Source organism: Calonectris borealis, chromosome 1 (assembly GCF_964195595.1).
Source record: "Calonectris borealis chromosome 1, bCalBor7.hap1.2, whole genome shotgun sequence".
Taxonomy (NCBI): Eukaryota; Metazoa; Chordata; class Aves; order Procellariiformes; family Procellariidae; genus Calonectris; species Calonectris borealis.
The window spans coordinates 144,910,652-144,928,098 of record NC_134312.1 but is presented as its reverse complement, the minus strand read 5'-3'; the positions used below and the strand labels follow the sequence as shown (position 1 = coordinate 144,928,098).

At 47.5% G+C, this 17,447-nt stretch overlaps 1 protein-coding gene across 1 annotated transcript; it reads left to right on the top strand.

Moving 5' to 3' along the window:
• The first annotated feature begins 7,812 nt into the window (after positions 1–7,812).
• On the top strand, positions 7,813–14,693 carry LOC142075103 (regucalcin-like). Its single transcript, XM_075136165.1, has 6 exons — positions 7,813–7,978; positions 8,480–8,662; positions 10,112–10,327; positions 11,807–11,938; positions 12,616–12,770; positions 14,050–14,693. The coding sequence occupies exons 1-6, from the start codon at positions 7,813–7,815 to the stop codon at positions 14,098–14,100; spliced, it is 903 nt and encodes a 300-aa protein (XP_074992266.1). The 3' UTR covers positions 14,101–14,693.
• Positions 14,694–17,447: the final 2,754 nt, after the last annotated feature.

The following is a 17,447-nucleotide window of genomic DNA, read 5'->3' as shown; positions in this document are numbered from 1 at the left end:
TGGCTGTGCGTTTTCTCTGCAGGTAGCTCCAAGAATTGGTACCTCATGGTTTTCCAGTGCATCTCTGCAAGCCTGTTGGAGTTAGTTTCTCTCTGCTGGATCTGCTTGTGTCTGCCATGCCCCCCGAGTGTGCAGTGGGCGACTCAGTAGCTGCCTGGCCCCTGGACCACAGGGAGGCCTCGGTGCTGCTTTGAACCAAGGGACGTGCGAGTCTCCATTTTCGTTCTTTAAAGCATGCGGGGGTATGTCTTGACAGCTAGAAAAACAGGAGGTTTAAGCAGCCCCACTTCAGGGCAGAAGATGAGCGTGAGGCAGTGAAGGAAGCTGGGGCTTGTTCTGCGAGTGTCCACTATCCTTCATTTGCTTTATATGCTGTAAAGTGATCTCAAAGCAGGCTAGAGGGAAAGTTTATGAGTTGAGGGAGACGGTGAATGTGGCAAATTTAGGGCTTTGATCTCGCTGGAGTCATGAACCTGGTGATAACTGCAGCTTGGGAACCGTGTTGTAGGCCTGCTGTGGTTGATGGACATTCAGAGATGCAGCAGAAAATAAGTAGGCATAAACACAAATAAGCTCCCTCTACCACTGCTATCATGTTGCAGAGGTTCCTGCACCATGAGGTTTTGTACCTGTGCTCGCCCTCACCCCACCGCGATGGCTGTAGGGTGATTGCCAGCACAGCGCAGGACACCTGCCCATCCTTTTTTATTGCTGCACTAGAAAGGTAACGGCAACAGCTTGTACAGGCATGAAAGATCTGCTCAAAGATTAATTTGTCACCACTGGCCGAGAGGCACCCGGGAGACACCGGGAGGACACGGCCACTGGAGCCCCTCATCCTCTATGCTGTGCGTGGGTGGCCCTGGGCAGACATCTGGGGCACGCATGTCTTTGTGAGTGTGGGAGTGGGAGCAGGTAAAATAAGCTTCTGAGGAGATTTTACAAATAAATGCCACCTCCCCCTTCTGTAAGATCACCCGCTGGGCTTCGTCACGCTGGTTTCACGGGCATCACATGAGCAGGAAGAGCCAACTGTGCCAGGAGATTTGTATTTTAAAAGTTGCCATAATGTCCTGGGAGCGCGCCTTGCCGCAGCCTCCGGTGCAGAGGCCATAGCTGCTTCCCGCGCCCTAGCCCCGAGGAGCCGAGACAGGCGCTGCTGGCGTATTTTGACTCGAGTCCCATGACAGAGCACTGGATCCGGCAAACTGGAGCTGAGCGGTTGCCGGTTCACTCAATTAGGAAGGCTTTCTGACTTTTGTTTAATCCCTTGCTTATTAATGGCGCTCACCTCTTTGATCAAAGACTTGCACTGATTTCAATTAGGGTTGAGCAAGAACCCAGTGACAGGAAAGGCTGTATCAGGAGGAGCAGCTGCTGTGCCCCGAAGGGTTTCTTCACCCTCGTGACCAAAATCTATAGTCATAGGTGAAGCGTATTTATTCCCAACTGAGCTAGAGAAAACTCAAGTAATCCTTTGCTGGCAAAATAGCTCTGCTGAAATAAAAGCAGGCGGCACTGACTGCCCCGGGAGCTCCAGTTCTTCCCATCTCAAGCACCGGGGAGGGACCAGGCCCTTCCTACAAAAGGGCGAAGCCGCAAGAAGATAAGCCTTGGCTTCACTTTTGGACAACGCTGTCGAGTGGGATATCGCCGGGGTGAGTAGCTACACCTGTGCCTGCCTGGGGTTTTTAATAACTGTCTTCATTAACTCTAACCGTGTCTGTTGTCATCTCCAAGAGGGAGACAGCCACAGAAGATGACTCTCTCTAGGTGAAGAATGACTTTAAGAGATTGGGACAATTGAATTATATGCAAAGTCGAGTTTCTAGAGTAATGAAAGCTGGGATGGACCCTCAAGGGGCATAAGCGACACAAGTGTAATTTGGGGACTTGTGGAAAAAAGAGGGGAGCGACAGATTTACTAAATATTTGTAAAGCCACAGGAACAAATTCAGAGCTATTGTCTGAGTGCATGCCTGTAGGTAACAGAAGACAAACACAATTATTTGAATACCACATAAATATATGTGGTGTGCTAATGCCTTGATACACTCTCACAACTATACTATGTTGATAAAAAATAGGGTCTATAAAAAGAAGCGGTAGGAGTTGCATCAGAAGAGACCAAAGCAGTGGGAAAGGAGGGAGGAAGCCGCCCCAGAAGGAGACGCTGCGGTGGGGCATCAGTCAGAGGTACAGGGGCACGTGGCCGCCTTTGGCCAGCTTTACTATAAACTTCCGCTTTGCAACCCAGCAACGTTAGAAACAAACGAAGCGCATGGCGGGGGCAGGCTCTTTATGTTGTGGGAATAGTTAAAATAGCTGGCAGGCTAGGAACAAATACGTGCACCTGCTACTGCAGGGTTGCACCAATCCTCGACAGCGTCCACAAAGCCTTTGAGATGTGTCTCTTCCTAAAGTGACCGACCTCTGGAAAGGTAGACATGGGGGATGTTGAAATGGCGTGCTGAGGGTGGGGAATATGATACCTATACTGGTAGTCTAGAAGTCGGTGGGGTAGGAATAAGGCATGGTGCAGAACGCGGTGAGGGAGTCCCCAGAGCATTTGTAGCCACCCCAGTAAATGAGAGAGACATGCTCTGGTAGTGTTTTCACGGCTGCCATCCTGCCTAGCGCTGCTGATAATCCAGCATCCGAGCTGTTCGCTAGGAAAGCAGCGTATGCTTTTTTTTTTTAGTTGCGGTGGGGTGAATGCTTTGTCCCTCTGCGTGACTTGATTTTACTTTGCCGCAGCCTGTGGTGGGGAAGTCAGTCAGGTCACCAGAAGAAAAGAGCTGAATGGGATATGTGATTTTCTCAATCAAAATTCCTTTAGAAAAAATGCTTTGGGAAATATTTCGCAGAAAAAAAAGATTATTTTCTTTTTTTCTGCAGCTGAGAACCAGTTGCTTTTCTTTTTAAATGAAAGCAGTTAAAATGATCGTAACCCAGAGTTTTCCTTTTGAATATGTCTTCCAGCTGAAAATGCTGTGAAAAAAATGCATATTGTTCTACATAAACCTCCCTTCAAAGTTATCATTTAGGTTAAAAGAAGGAAAGTGGAGGGTAATATGAAAAATGTTGTGAGGGCAAGCAGAGACGGAGGGTTTGTCCTGAAATGAGATGGAGCCAATGGCTTGGGCTGGGAGCCCAAGAAAGGCTGAGAAGGGTCCTCAAGGCACCCACAACCACTTTGCTTGTAATGCAGCGACCTTGGCAGGAGTTTGACTTGGAAATATTACTGGCTTTTTCGCTAGAAATGTTTGAATTTGTCTCTGGTTTAGGGCTGTAATTTTTAATCTCTGAATTTGGATCAATGGTGACTACGATAGGATAATATGAGGTCTGTCTAGGCTATTTGCTTATCTGGGAAAAACGTTCATCCCGTGAATCATTTGAGCATCAAATTAAAATGTTCATTAAAGTCTTGCATGAGTAAAGAAATGCATTGCTCTTGCATGCTGGTTTGGGGCTGATTCCTCTCACGTGGCTTCTGCCCGTGCTGAGTGTGATGGGGGCAGCGAACGCCAGCAGCAACCTGCCTCCCGCCTCCCCTCCTTCCTGCAGCAGGCAGGACCCGGAGAGGTGCCCTGTCACCAAACCGCTGGTGGTGGCTCTGGCTCGCTGCCCGGCTTGGACTCTGTCCCCATAGCAAGCCTGCCCTTGTCCCCACCTGGCTGGCCCAGCTGCTGGGGGGGGACCCGCCGTCACCTACCTCTGCTGAGCGGGGCTGGGTGGGAGAAGGCACTTGGCATCTTCCGCCTTTGCCTCCCACAGACAAAAAAATGGCAGATGCCCAAGAAGGAAAAAAATAAAAGTCTTAAAAGCCAAGCAAGATATCGCTGTCCTGTAGCATCCGTGGCGACCGCCAAGGCTCCCTGGCCAAAGCCCTTCCCCGGGCGCGCTGCAGGGAGCAGCTCGCAGCTCTCCGCCAAGGCGGGGATCGGGCTTTGCATATTTGAGGTGAGGAGCCAGGCGAGGAGAGCAGGTGACTGCGCACAGGAAGGTTGTGGCACAGCTGGGAATAGGAGCCAAGTCTTAACGATGCTAATATGCCTTAATCACAGGAATATTTGTTTCCTTGTCGTTCAAAGTGACTTGTACTACAAAACCCTCCCCCGCATCTTTTATTAACCTCCCCTTTTTATCACCCGAGACGTTCATTTGCCCCTAAATTTGGGAAGACCGGCTAGCCCTCGGGGCGACCGAATGGTGCAACATCTCAGTTTCCCTCTTCCACTCTCATGACATGAGAAAATACTGAGCAAGGATTTTTCCCTATCACATATTTTGCTGCTGGCACTGCGAACCAGACCATTCAGAAGGGCTTTGGTCCGTGCCTCATCATTCATGTGACTGCTGACTGAATACAAAATGTAAAAGGTTACCTGCTCGGTGCAGATAACATCAACTGTTGCACATTTTTAATCATCGCCGAAAAGAGCAGCCGGTTTCATTGGACCAGCGCTGGAAAAGAGACACCAACCCAGGTCTTGCAATATTTTCCTTCAGCAGGTGTTTTGTTGTGATGAACTGCAGAGTTTCGCATAGATGTCCTCCAGCTTGGTATAAATATTCGGCTGTTTGACTGAGGGAAAAGGGTTCTTAAAATTCCTCGGTTTACACAGACGGTTGTTTCACTCTATGCACATAAAAAGCTTTAACTGTCTGCCTGCTTATTCCAAGCTTCGGCTTGAAATTAAAAATGAAATGATGTGTGCTTGCACGGGGGAGAGAGGGAGAGAAACAGCAAAGAAACCTTCTAAGGTTTTAAGTCATTTTTAACCTTTTAAGTCATTAATTTGCATTTTACATGTATCTTAGGGGTACCGAAATTACCAATTTTTGTCAAGATCATTTGAAAAGGGGTGGGCACTGAGGATTAGAAAGGCTATTTTCAAAGAGCCACCAGAAAGAGGTTTTAGTTTTTACAGCAGACTGGATGTTTTTACATTTGTTTTTCATTCCTACCAGGAAATTTTTCTTCCTGTCTCCAAATTCTGATAACTTTAAACAGTTTACCTTGAAAAACGTTTCAGTGACACCCGTCAGCACCTTGCTCTCCACGAGGGGTTTAGGCACGAGTCCAGGAGGCTAAAACAGCAACAAAATGTTGCAGCGAGGATATAGGCAGGGTGAACGTGATGTTTTTATCCTCAGGGATTTTGTCTGGGGAGAATACAGCAGGATTTGGTGCTTTCTGCTTGGAATTGCTCTTTTTTTCACTGCACACTCATCTCCGATGGGTCAGTGCTGCGGCACGCAGGGTGCGAGGTGCTACACAAAAAGGTGCCAGGCGGAAGGGCACCTCGAGGCTGATGAAGCCGGGATGTTTTGAACAAGGCTTTTGCGGTCATTTCCTCATTTTTCCATCTGAGATGCTGTATTCTGTGAAACGCCGCTGCTACATAGCTCCACGGGGTGCCGGCAGGGAGGGTGCGGCAGGAGGTGGACCACCGGGCGTGGGGGGACCGGGGGCTGCATCCCTGCCAGGGTGGGGGGGACTCTTTTGTAGGGCAGTGCTGCCTCTTAGGGTTGGATGAGCCTTCCTGTTAAAAGCCTCCATTTTCAGCTGCTTGTAAAAATTAGTGAAACCTCAGCCAGCAAGGCACAAATCTTCCCTTCTACTTGCCCTCCTCTTAAAAACAGGGGTGGAAATCTGAGCCAAAATATTCAGCTGTTTGAAAAAACCCCACAGCTGGAGGGGCACACCGGAGCTATTTCTGTGGTGGAGGGGAGATGAGGCTGGATGTGGAGCTGGGGAAGGCAGACGGGCGCAGAGGCTCCGTGGGACGGGGCAGGGTCTCCGCAGCATCGGGTGGGGGCATGCGAGGGGTAAGCAGGCAGCTGGGGCAGGCAGGTTGATTTCTCCCCTGCCTGTGCCTTGTGAAACGGCTGGCAATGGCGTGATTGCATACTCCTCATGTGGCGTGCAGGACAGATCTGTGAATCAGTATTTCACCCTGGCTTATCTGCCAGCCCCTGTTTTGTTTCTGCAGAAGCTGGAGAAGGGGCAATAAATGACAGGGGAGCTGGTGGGAAGAGGAAGGTTTAATAAGGCTCGGTTGGAATGCGAGGAGACAAATACACACCGGCTGCTGCAGATCTGGCGACTTTCTGCCTCTGCGGGAGCCGCGCGGATGCCGGGCTGCTGCCGAACCCCGTCTTCCTGCGGGGCGAGAGCAGCTCTGCAGCGATACAATAAAGTCAGCGTTGTGTCTCCAAGCCTCGGGTCCCAAATGCGGTAGCCACGTGACACAAAACTTTAATCCAAGAGAAACTCACTCCTCCAGCTCGAGCACGGCTTAACAGTTTTTAGGAGGTTTTACTGGCATCTTGCTGCGTATCCTCATTTACACTTGAGACTGATGCTATTTGCCTGTGCCTTTCTGTGCCGGAGCAGGTCGCTGCCTGGCCTCTCATGGCCATTTTGCTTGGAAGGGAGAAGGATATATTTGATAAATGGGTTGTTTGGACCTCACCTTGGCTGCGTGACTCCTTGCCGTGCATGCCTGCGGCTGGGGAGCGGGGAAGATCCCGCGTCCCCAGCCCTGGCCTTTCCACTCACTGGCTCTTCCCAGGTACTTTGAAGCGCATTAGTGCTAATTAATTACCTATAAACCTTATCACCAGCTCACCTACTAAGAAACAATGCCTGCTTGAAGACAGTAATCCGTGGAATAGTGTTATGTCAGGGACTGGCTGCCTCCCAAGAAATATCGCTCCGATCTGTGGAAAAAATGTGCTGAGGCCGGCGGGTGTAGCAGCGGCGGCGTCTCCATTAGCGGTGACTGAGGCAGCGAGTAGGCCCCTTTCTTTTGTCAGAGCTGAATGGTGGAGGTCATTGCTCTCATCCCACACCGCAGCAGGGGCAGGGCAGGCCCAGGGGCCGAGCTACCTGTTTTGAAGGGCATCAACAGGCTCTGAACGCAAACGTGAGGGTTTGGGCACCCTGTGCCAGGGTGGTGGCCGAGTGGCCGGTGTCCCTCCGGGCACCCCGCTGCAACGGGAGCGGGGGGACGGAGCAGCCGGGGCATGAACGCCCCCCGGCAGGAGCAGGCGCCCGGGATGGGAGCTTCATAGGAGGCTTTGCCCCTGAAGCAGCAACTGGGGTAATTACACCCGCAGCCTGGCACAGGGTGAAATCTGGAGTCTGCGGCAGGGGTTGGAGCCCTGGCTGGGGCGATGAGGGGGCCGATGAAGATGAAACGCTTGGAGGGAAAACAAAGGAGCGGGATTTCAAAGGCAGGAGCCTTCCCTGGCGTTTGCATATTCACACTGACTCGGTGTGGGAACAGGCACTTGGTCTGCAGCGGCCTCAGTGGCAAACTGCAGTCAGTATTATGGGTGCGTATATATCTTCCTATGGAGCGAGTCAATGCATCTGCGTTAACAAGGCAGAGCCTTGTTTTTCCCCAAAAAGGCTTCTGACCCATCGGTGCTGCTGCCCACCGGTCCCTCCCCGTGGTCTGGGGGACCCTCGGGATCACCGATCCCCAGCCAACAGCTTGGTCCCGGCTCAGGGCCGTGTCCCCAGCACTCTCTTGCCTGGAGAGAGGTGCCTCATCAGCAGCTCTGGTTTAAAGTCCCTCGCCTACAAAAGGTTTGCTAAGGAGAAGCCTTGGCTCCTCGAGCTCAGTTCCAGCCATGAGGCCACGGAAATGTCACAGGAACCTCCTAAATTACTCTGTCACGTGGGATTTGGAGGGCTTTGCCATTTACAAACACTGCTTTTAAGCATCATAGGTGTGAAAAATTCACACAAGAGCTTTTCATTAACTCTATTATTGACCCTCTTCCCCTCAGATCATGTCCTCCTCCATCAAAATTGAATCCGTCGTGAAGGAGAAGAACAGGATGGGAGAGTGCCCAGTCTGGGAAGAAAGGGAGAGCGCACTCGTCTATGTAGACATTAACTCACAGAAAGTTTGCCGCTGGAGCCCACTCACCAACGAGGTGCAGAGCGTGTCCGTGGGTAAGAGTCCGTACTCACCACTTCATTCTGGGAGTCTTCTCTGTCTGCCCCTGTCCATCCCTCCCGGTAGGAGTCCTGCAGCATGGTGGTCTCCCTTACTTTCCATGGGGCCACACACCCCGTCCTTCCACGACATGTTGCTGAGCATGGTGTGGCCTGAGCCAGCCGAGCAGAGGGGACTGTGCTCAGGTGTGGAGGGCCATGCACGCGTTGCCCTTGCTAAGCCCCAGTGGGAAGGCAGTGTTTCACTTGGGACCTGCAGAGGAAAAGGTACAGTCCTAATGGCTATGTCTGCCCAGAAGGTGGAAAGATTTGGAGAACACAGAGCCAGTGAGATGTGCTAACGATCCCAGGGGAGAAGGATCTTAGCATCAGCTCAGCCTTTCCTGGGTCAGGAATGTCCCAACCAAGCCAGACGCCCGAGGTGAGGTGGGGAGGGGGAGAAGGCCTGACTGATGGCCCCGGAGCTGCCCGCCACCTCCCGCTCCCTCTCGCCCGCAGATGCCCGTGTCGGCTCGGTGGCGTTGCGGCAGTGTGGGGGCTACGTCATCGCCCTGGGGACCAGGTTTGCCTTTCTGGACTGGGACACTCAAGCTGTCACCACCATCCTCGAGCTCGAGCAGGATAAACCCAACAACAGGTTCAATGATGGGAAAGTGGATCCAAAGGGGAGGTTTTTTGCTGGTAAGTTCCTGGCAGAAATTTCCCTCGGAGCAAAGAGGAAGTAATTACAGTGTATTTTATATAGTGCATTTTATTCCCTGTTCTCAATTCCTCTGTCGAGTTCCCCACAAAAACCACCATCACGAGCATGAGCTGTCTTGTGAATGCTCTGCTCGGTTACTGCCTGACAGAGGAGGACAAGGGACCCCGCATCCTCTGACCTAAATGAGGATGGAGGCTGTTGACAAGGGCTGTCTGGCAGGAAGGCTCCCCTTCTACTTGGTGGACAGTGTTTTTCAAACGTCTGCCTACACGGGAGGTGAAAAGCCGGTGAAGGGCTCACGCAGGCGGGAAGGTTTCTGGAGACGTAGAGGAGGATGCAGCTCCCAAAGCAGAAGATGAGCTGTGGCTTGCACCCTTCATGTACAGCCTCCCCTGGCCAGCCCGAGGGAAACAGGGGTGTGGGGAGAGATCCTCGGCCTCCTCAAGGCAAGAGGGACTTTTGCCACCCGTTGCAATGCAGCCAGGATCCCCCTGTGCTTTTTCTCCTTCCACATAAATGATAAGCCAGCCACAGCAATCCACACTGGAAGTGGAGAGTGATGGACTGATGGGAGCGAAAATGGCTTTTTCACTTTGATGGGAGTGAAAATTTGTTTTGCCAGCCAGCCTTTTCTTCTCATTTCAAATTTGCCAAAAATCAGGAAATTCATTTGACTCATGGTTATGCTCCAGGGCTGACGTGTCACTAGAGTTAAGGGCAAGAATAAGAGAGAAAAACCTGCTTTGCACATCCATTCCTAGCTGTGCATGGTGGATCAATGCTTTCAACAGGGGTTTTGGCCAAGCGTTGTAAAAAAAGCTCATGAGGTCTTCTAAAAGGAGAGGCCAACAGAGACAGTCTGTCACAGTTAAAAGAAGGCGTAAATGCCTCCCTGGAGTGCTTCCCATCCCATCACTGCAGAGCTCTCTCCTTTCTGGAGAAGAGAGAATCAGAAACTAAATGATGAGTGCAACACTGAGGCATAAATTCATTAAGAAAAAATCTCAGTTCTGTGGTATTCTCCACTTGCTTCTGAGATAACTGTGATTTGCAGCACCTGTGTTTTAAGGTCACAGCCCATTTAAATGATAAAAGTAGCCTACAAAGAGCAACAACAAAAAGAGCACATGATGCTTGCCTGCATCTCGGCTTTTGCTGTGAGCAAAACCTCAGCCCCTGGCGTGTTGTGGTGCTCCTTTGGGTCTTTGGTGTCTATGACGCAGAAACTCGTCCTTTCATTAGCCAGGATCACCTCCGCGGGAGGCAGCTGCCCCTGATCTACTCCTTTTCCTCCTTCTCATCAGTCTGACGGGACCTGGTTAGTCCCTTTCTCCGTAGGACCTCTCAGTAACACTTAGAGGAGTTTTTTGATCAAGCATGAGGAACAAGCTTCTACTCTCTAACCGGTGCTCCCATTTCTGTTTCAGGTACGATGGCTGAAGAGACGGCACCGGGGGTCCGAGCGAGGCGGCAAGGCGCTCTCTATACCCTTTTCCCCGACCTTTCGGTAATAAAACAGTTAGACCGGGTGGACATCTCCAATGGTCTGGATTGGTCCCTGGACCACAGGACCTTCTTTCACATCGACAGCCTGGCATACGCTGTGCATGCCTTCAGCTATGATGTGCACACTGGAAAGATCGGTACACGTGCTTTTCTAAATTTGGTGACAAGTAGTGCTATTACTCTTTCTGCAGCAAGACCTGGGCGTGTAATATGGAGTGATTTATTTGGCAGATCTCATATCTTCTGGTTACAGCTTGTCAGCAGGCTGACTGTGATTTTTCTCAAGCTTAGTTACAAACCAGATGTATTTGGTGAACAAACTTTTGACAGTCCTTCAACTTACTTTCATCTGGATAGATGGCTTATATTTAGACCCATTCAGGGAGTTGCAGGGAAGAAGCCATTTATTCTGCAGGGTGAGAATTAGCTTATAGGATGCTATTTATTCTTGAGTGCCATCTACTGGAATGCTTCATTTGTACTAGCTCCATAAATACAAATACAGAATGTGCATGCATATATATCACAGAAATATATTTAAAGAATCAACTTATTGTTGTGACTGAAGTTTCCCAATTCTGAAATTAAAATTGTCTTCAGATGTTTCGCAAATTTCACTTAAATTAATTTTCTAGACAAACATTTTTTATTATAATATCCCCAAAAAGGAGCTTTAAGTGCAAGCAAAATGGAAGTAACCTCATTTCAAAACTCCATGAAATATTTTTGTGCTGTATCAACCTGTTATACTCATGGGAATTTAAGTGGCTGAACTGCCTTTGTACTCTAATCAGTGTTGTGTAATCATGGGTGAAAATCGTACAAATAATTACAGGTACTCAGATTTCATTTTGCTGAGAAAATCTATTTCTACAGATTTTAGGAGATAAGATTTCTAAAGAAGATTTAATGTTACTTTTTCTCCCCCAAATACAAAAACATAATGAGTTTGAGTGTCCTGGCCTTGGCTTTATGCTGGTGACTGTCCATTTTTGGGTGGTGTCATGGCCGTAAGGCGCTGGGTCAGAGCAGGCAGACTGCTGCCCGTGGGCACCGCTCCATGGTCTGTGCACATGCCCACCGACCAGCAGCCTAGACCGCTAGCAGTTGGTGTCCAGGCTTAATCAAAACTGGTTGCTTGATTGGCCATTAAAATAAGTAAAGTTCTTGATCTTTACCCATGGAAGATTGTTTATTACCAACATTTAAATTCAAGTCATTACTTATGTGATGTATTGCTTATAAAAAGACGTCCAGGCTGCCGTGAGCAATGAAAGTCCAGGAACAGTTACTGCGCTTCAGGCAGTTGTGGTATGGTGGTCAGCTCGTGGGTTAACAAGAAGGACAGAGGCATTTTGTTCTCTTCCTTGGTAAAATAATAAGAGCCTTAATTCAGGACAATCCCAAACCGCAGTGGCTTTACTGCTTGTTTCTGCCAGGCTAGGTTGGGCTTTTAACACATCTGCTAAATGCATATGTGATATAAATTTTGCAGTATGTCTTTGTCACAGAAAATGAACTTATCTGTTTCCAAGAGTGTGGAAGATGTTAGACTGGGATCTGATGCAGAACTGGTACCAGCTCATGTAACACTGGCTTTGTAACTCTCCCTGCAGCCTGCCCCAAACTTTTGTACCATCTAGAAAAGGAGGAGCAAATGCCCGACGGGATGTGCATTGATGCAGAAGGGAAGCTCTGGGTGGCCTGTATTGATGCCGGGAGAGTCATTCGTATAGACCCAGAGACAGGTAAGGCCTCCACCAACACGTGCATATTGAGTGTCACCTACGTGCCATAAACATGAGAGGAAAGGCAGCCAGGAGGAATGTCTGAAGGTGAGATAAGAAAGTGTCGTTTATTGCCCATCCCGGCCCCATGGGTTGCCATGAGCATCGCTGGTCCAGGCCCTGATCACGTGGAGAGCGCTGCTCCCCATGCTGCCTCCCAGCGTCGAGTACCCCTGCTCCCACAGTCTGCTGATGCAGCACACCCACTTCTTAATAATGCCACTTTAAAAAAAAAAAAAAAAAAAGCACTGCATATCTATTGCGAGAAACTTTGTAAACCTGCAATTAAAACGGGAAAAATTCTCAGTGTTGAAATGTTTAACTGGGAAACGCTGTTAGGGAATGACAGCCGTCCCAGGCCCAGGTGTCTCTGCCCTTCCTGGCTTTAAATACTTTATTGTTTCGTTTTGAGAAAAGGAAACAAAGCCTCACAGATGCAGGGGAGAGGCTGAAAAATAGATGAGGCAGATGAAAGAATTTTTTCTCCCCACAAACTGTCCTTTAGGGTATGACCTGTCTGAAGGGGAGGTGCCTTCTGAGTAAATGCCACAGCTGCACCATGTGCGCTAATAGTACATTCATATTTACATGTTTCCTAGAAAGCGGACATTAGGAAACAATCACGTATTTTTTCCCAGGAAAAAGAATCCAAACTGTGAGGCTGCCTACTCCGAGGATCACCTCTTGCTGCTTTGGTGGAAAAGACTACTCAGAAATGTATGTGACTTCAGCATACGATGGACTGGATGAGTCCACCTTAGCCAAGGAACCTCACGCAGGAGAGATTTTCAAGGTGAGCAGATTTGATTTCTTTCTATACGTCAGACCTGCCAAGCCTTGTGCTCGGAGAGTGAGGTGCCCCCCGGCTGCCCTGGCTCATCCTGCTCGCCTGATGGGCTGGTCCTGATGCATTGCTCATCCCCAGGTACAGCTGCTCATGCATTTGGAAGGAAGACGTGGAGAAGTTTCTAGTAATAGTGTTGATATGTTGGTTAGCCAAAGTCGGTATCCAGCCAGGATCCGAAGGCAGCCAGTATATCTGGGTCTGCCCTGTATAGCATATTCTGTACTACACTGTAAGGAATTGGGTCTTATTCCTATATCTTACTATACTTTCATCAGTTTTGGAAATTTCACTCCCTTAATTCTCGTTTTTTAATTGTACCAGGGTATCTAAATATTTACAATACAGATTGCTCCTTTAAAAATTAAATGCTTAAATTCACCAGGGCAAAGCTTTGCATCCCAATCCAAAAACTCTTGGGATTTTTTTTAGTCTGTTAAAAGTGGGTGCTATCTTTTGAGTAACTAATAATCCACATTTTTGTTCAGGGCTTTTGAATCCAAAATTTGGTTTTCTCTTCATTTTTCAGTCCATCAGTAAAATGACTACATCAGGAAAATAAAATGCAGTTCTGAAACAGCAATTGCCATCATTCTCTGAAAGTTGACCATAGCATGAAAGGGAAGGGTTGTAAATGAGTGGAAATGGAATAAACCAACTCTATTATCAGTTTGGCAATAGGATGAAGACATGTTCCAGGAGGGATGGGGATCTAATCTGGGATCCGGAACCTTCTAGTCTGAAAGCAGTGCTTGGAACAGATTTCCCATGGCCAAGAACTGATAGATTTCTCAAGCAGCAGAATTTAGGAGCCCACAGGAGAGTTAAATACCAAAAGATAATTTTAAGCCTTGCCTTTTTTATCTCTCTGCCTCAGTTCTCCAGTTCTAGAAGGGAATTGGTATTTTCCAAACTCACATTTGTCTTGCATGGGCAAAGCGCATTAAAAGTTGCTATGATTTGTTTGGTTAATACAGAGATAAGGACCACATGTGAGGGCCACAAATAATGTGTAAATTAGCAAAATTATTGAGTGGTGCTTGATAATCTTAAAGATCTTAATCTTACAGAGTTCTAAAGAACTCCATATAATGACTCTTTTTGGCCTCCTCTTGAAGTAGGGGTAGGTCGCTATGATATTTGTTGTACAACATTTGAATGTTGTACTCAGTTGAAGATTTATCTTTTTCCTTTCTTTTGTTTTTGTTTTGTTTTTTTTTTTAAACAGATAACAGGCCTGGGCGTGAAAGGGATCCCACAGAATTTCTATGCTGCTTGAACATTGACGCTAAATAACAAAGAAGAAATGCTTGCATCTTGTAGTAATTCTGACAAGGAGAAGTCCAAGGAACTGCAGAATTTATCTGTGTGAGGATTTCTAAATCCACATTTAAGAGCGCGCTTGTTTGGGATTGAAGATATTCCTTGTTCTGTGGGCCTGTGGCATGATGCAGTAGATTAGAGAGGTAAAGTTAATCTGTGTTACACCTTGATAACTTTTGTGACTTTCCATAAACCTCTTCAAGCTCGAGCTTAGTTTTGTTGAACTTTCTGATGACCAGCTCTGGATTTTCAAGTCTGTGGTTCTCGAAGCAGAATCTGACTCCTGGTTTGTCTTTTCATGTTACAGTGATGTACCAGCAATAATATGGCAGATTTTAATAAACATTTTAAGAGTGATGACTTGAACTGGACTGCTCCTCTGCTGTGGGACTCCTGCGAGGTGTTTTCTTGGTGATCATACTTATTCATAGTATCCACACTCCATTTTTACATCCTTGCTAGCCTGTTTCCATTTGCCTTGTCATGAATTCTTCTGTTTTGTCTTTAGGACACCATTTATGCTGTTGAAAATAAACTATGCAACCATATTTAAAATATGCTTATGGATTTTTTTTTCTGCATTCATATATTACCATGAAAATGCTGAGTGACACACATGGTCAGGGTACAGACAGCCCGGGAGCTACCAGGATGGCCTGTGATACCGAAAACCGATGCTCCGTAGAGTTGTCCTGTCAGGGGTCATATTTGCACACAAACATAGGGACTTCCTTTTGCTTTCCATATCTTCTTATTGCATGCATGGCTTCGCCTTCTTATTGCATGCATGACTTCTCTCTTCCTTTCCCGTTTCAAGTATTTTTCTCCTTTTTCCCTTTAGATTTCCTTTTTCTTCTCTTCTCTTTCCCCTGGGTTTACTTTCTGAACTTAGAGTAATCTCACTTGTTGTCAGCTTTCTTATGTCTCTTTGTGGTCCATACTGAGTTTGAAGTCCTTGTCCCTGCCTTCAATGCTGTATATATCTGCTCGGGTTTCTTGCTGCATTACCTTAACCTCTTTCTTCTCTGGGAGAGCAAATCTGGCCTATCGACATTTTCCCCTTTGCCCAAACTGTGCAGGGTTTTCTCCCACACCAATGACTACACCAAAGCTGACTCTTGAATTTGGGGTTTCCCCAAAGGCCTCAGCACACCTGCAGTGAGCCAGGTCCTGTCCAAAAGCTGGCCAGATTGAGCGGGTGAGCAATGGAAGTGGAGAAGTTGCTCATCTCTTCCCACTGCTTCTCCTGCATGGTCTGCAGACAGGGCAGAAATAGCACCTTGCATGCGAGTAAGTGAAATGCACTTTGGAAGATGCTGACAGATGAGCCTGTGTAAAAACAGCGAGTGCTGTGGAGGGGGGCCCTCAGTGTTTCCTGGCTTTGTGCAAACCTGGGCCCCAACAGACTATCCTTGACTCCTACAACTCCACGACCTTCAGTTCATTTCCCAATGAGCAGGTGCTGATTATACCACAGTGGTACAGAAAACACTACGTCAAGGTGTGTATTTTTAGAGGCTATTTAAATAATGACCCAACACTATGCTGGTTTCACTGAAACATTGTGATCCTTTTGGTCCAAGGTGGGGCAGCAGCTTCTGTCGCATTGGAGGATACAGCTCCGTGGGGGTCTACTTGATCTCAGGAGGAACTCCAGAAGCTGATTTTAGGAAAAGCCTAGTGCACATGCAACAACGCTTCATTGAATCAACTCTTTTTAATCTGTCTTTTGTTTGTATTTCTCTAGTTATTTTCTAGGGAAAGGTTTACTTTAATTATTTAAGAATGCTTAAGACCTGTAGATATCTAGTGAAATCTAGCCTTTGCATTGAATTTGCTATCTGTTTACTGCCTGGAAAGATACACAGCACATAATACATCTTCAGATCCTTAATGCTGACACTTCGTGATGTTACAAGGAGGTCAATAACACTCATCATTTACCAGACCAGATGTTTCAGTGTCTTTCTCTGAGGTATTTGGCCTTTCCACCACTGCTATTCAAAGCCTGGAGTTAGCCCTCAGACACTATGAGCAGGGAGTAATAATAATCTCCCACAATAACCTGCGCATGGAGGAGCAGAGAAACTGCGGTCAGCCATTCGGTGATGTTAAACGTAGTTTCCCTGGGGCTGTATGCAGATTCCCCCTAGAATTAGCTGTTTTCTTCAGAACCAGCATCCCTCTCCTGGCAAGGGTCTCTCCTAGCACTTTTGAAAGGACAAAGATGGGTTGATTTCTTCCTTTTAAAATATCCATAATGCTCAACTCTCCTATGTGGTAGCCTTCTGGCCTGCCGACAAGCAGATCTGGTTCTGCACTCTGATCAGGCAGAGGGCAAGTCAAGCCACATGTCCCAGGGCAATGTCCTACACATTTTGAAGGGTGATGTGACATGAGGGAGGTAGCTGGTGTATTTAGTCCCTCCAGTTGAACTGGGCCACAGTCCAGAAAGAAATTTGAGATCCAGAGGGCCAAGAAGGGAGTTTTATTCACTAAGCACCATTGAATATACTTGGCCATTGAACAGGGTTTTCCAAAGTCCATTATTTCATTGTGGTTACCTGAAGTCTACTGTAAAATCCACATTAGGTACTTTTCAGACACTTATTCTAGATGATTAATTTAGGTCATTAGCAAGCACTTTTCTCCTGTGCTACTTGACCAGATAATTGGTAAAACAGGATAAAGGCTCTTGGCCCGTCGCTCTGCTTCACTCCTACCTTGCCCTGGAAGGGAGGTGAGTCCATACAGCTGCACAGAGACACCTTGATTGAGAAATAAAACATTCAGTTCATTCTAATGTTTGCTCAACAACCAGGCTGTTGTTTTTTTCCCTAGTCATAATTCCAATAGTAATTAAACTGCTGGGGGTTCTCCAGAACAAAGGTGTTAAATGCCCTCTGGCACCGTGTCAATGCCAAACTGGTGTAAGGAACATCATTGACAATTATGCAAGATTTCCTGTTTATGCAGTCTGGAGAGGAATGTGAAGGCAGCTTGTCTGGAGGTAAGTCAAGTGGCTTAACCTTTAATTAAAAAAAAAAGTAGGAAGTGTGTGCAGATACTACTTTATTTAATAAAAACCAGCCAATTATTTGCAAAATTGCCTGTCCACTAGGCTATTTGCTCTGCCAGAACAGGAAAGTAGATTGTTTTGAAACAATTTGCTCTTGAGAAATCCTTAATAACCTCATAATTTTTTATCTAGAGCTTCCCCAGGCATGCAAGCCAGGCTCGCTGGTTTGTAATTCTCCAGCCACTCCTTCCCCCATCTCTGAAGGGAGGTACAGTGCGTGATGC

Excerpts from the sequence above, each read along its gene's own strand:
- LOC142075103 (XM_075136165.1), top strand. The coding sequence starts at position 7,813 with ATGTCCTCCTCCATCAAAATTGAATCCGTCGTGAAGGAGAAGAACAGG. Across the intron at positions 10,328-11,806 it reads TGTGCACACTGGAAAGATCG|CCTGCCCCAAACTTTTGTAC; the intron begins GTACACGTGCTT and ends CTCTCCCTGCAG. Across the intron at positions 12,771-14,049 it reads ACGCAGGAGAGATTTTCAAG|ATAACAGGCCTGGGCGTGAA; the intron begins GTGAGCAGATTT and ends TTTTTTAAACAG.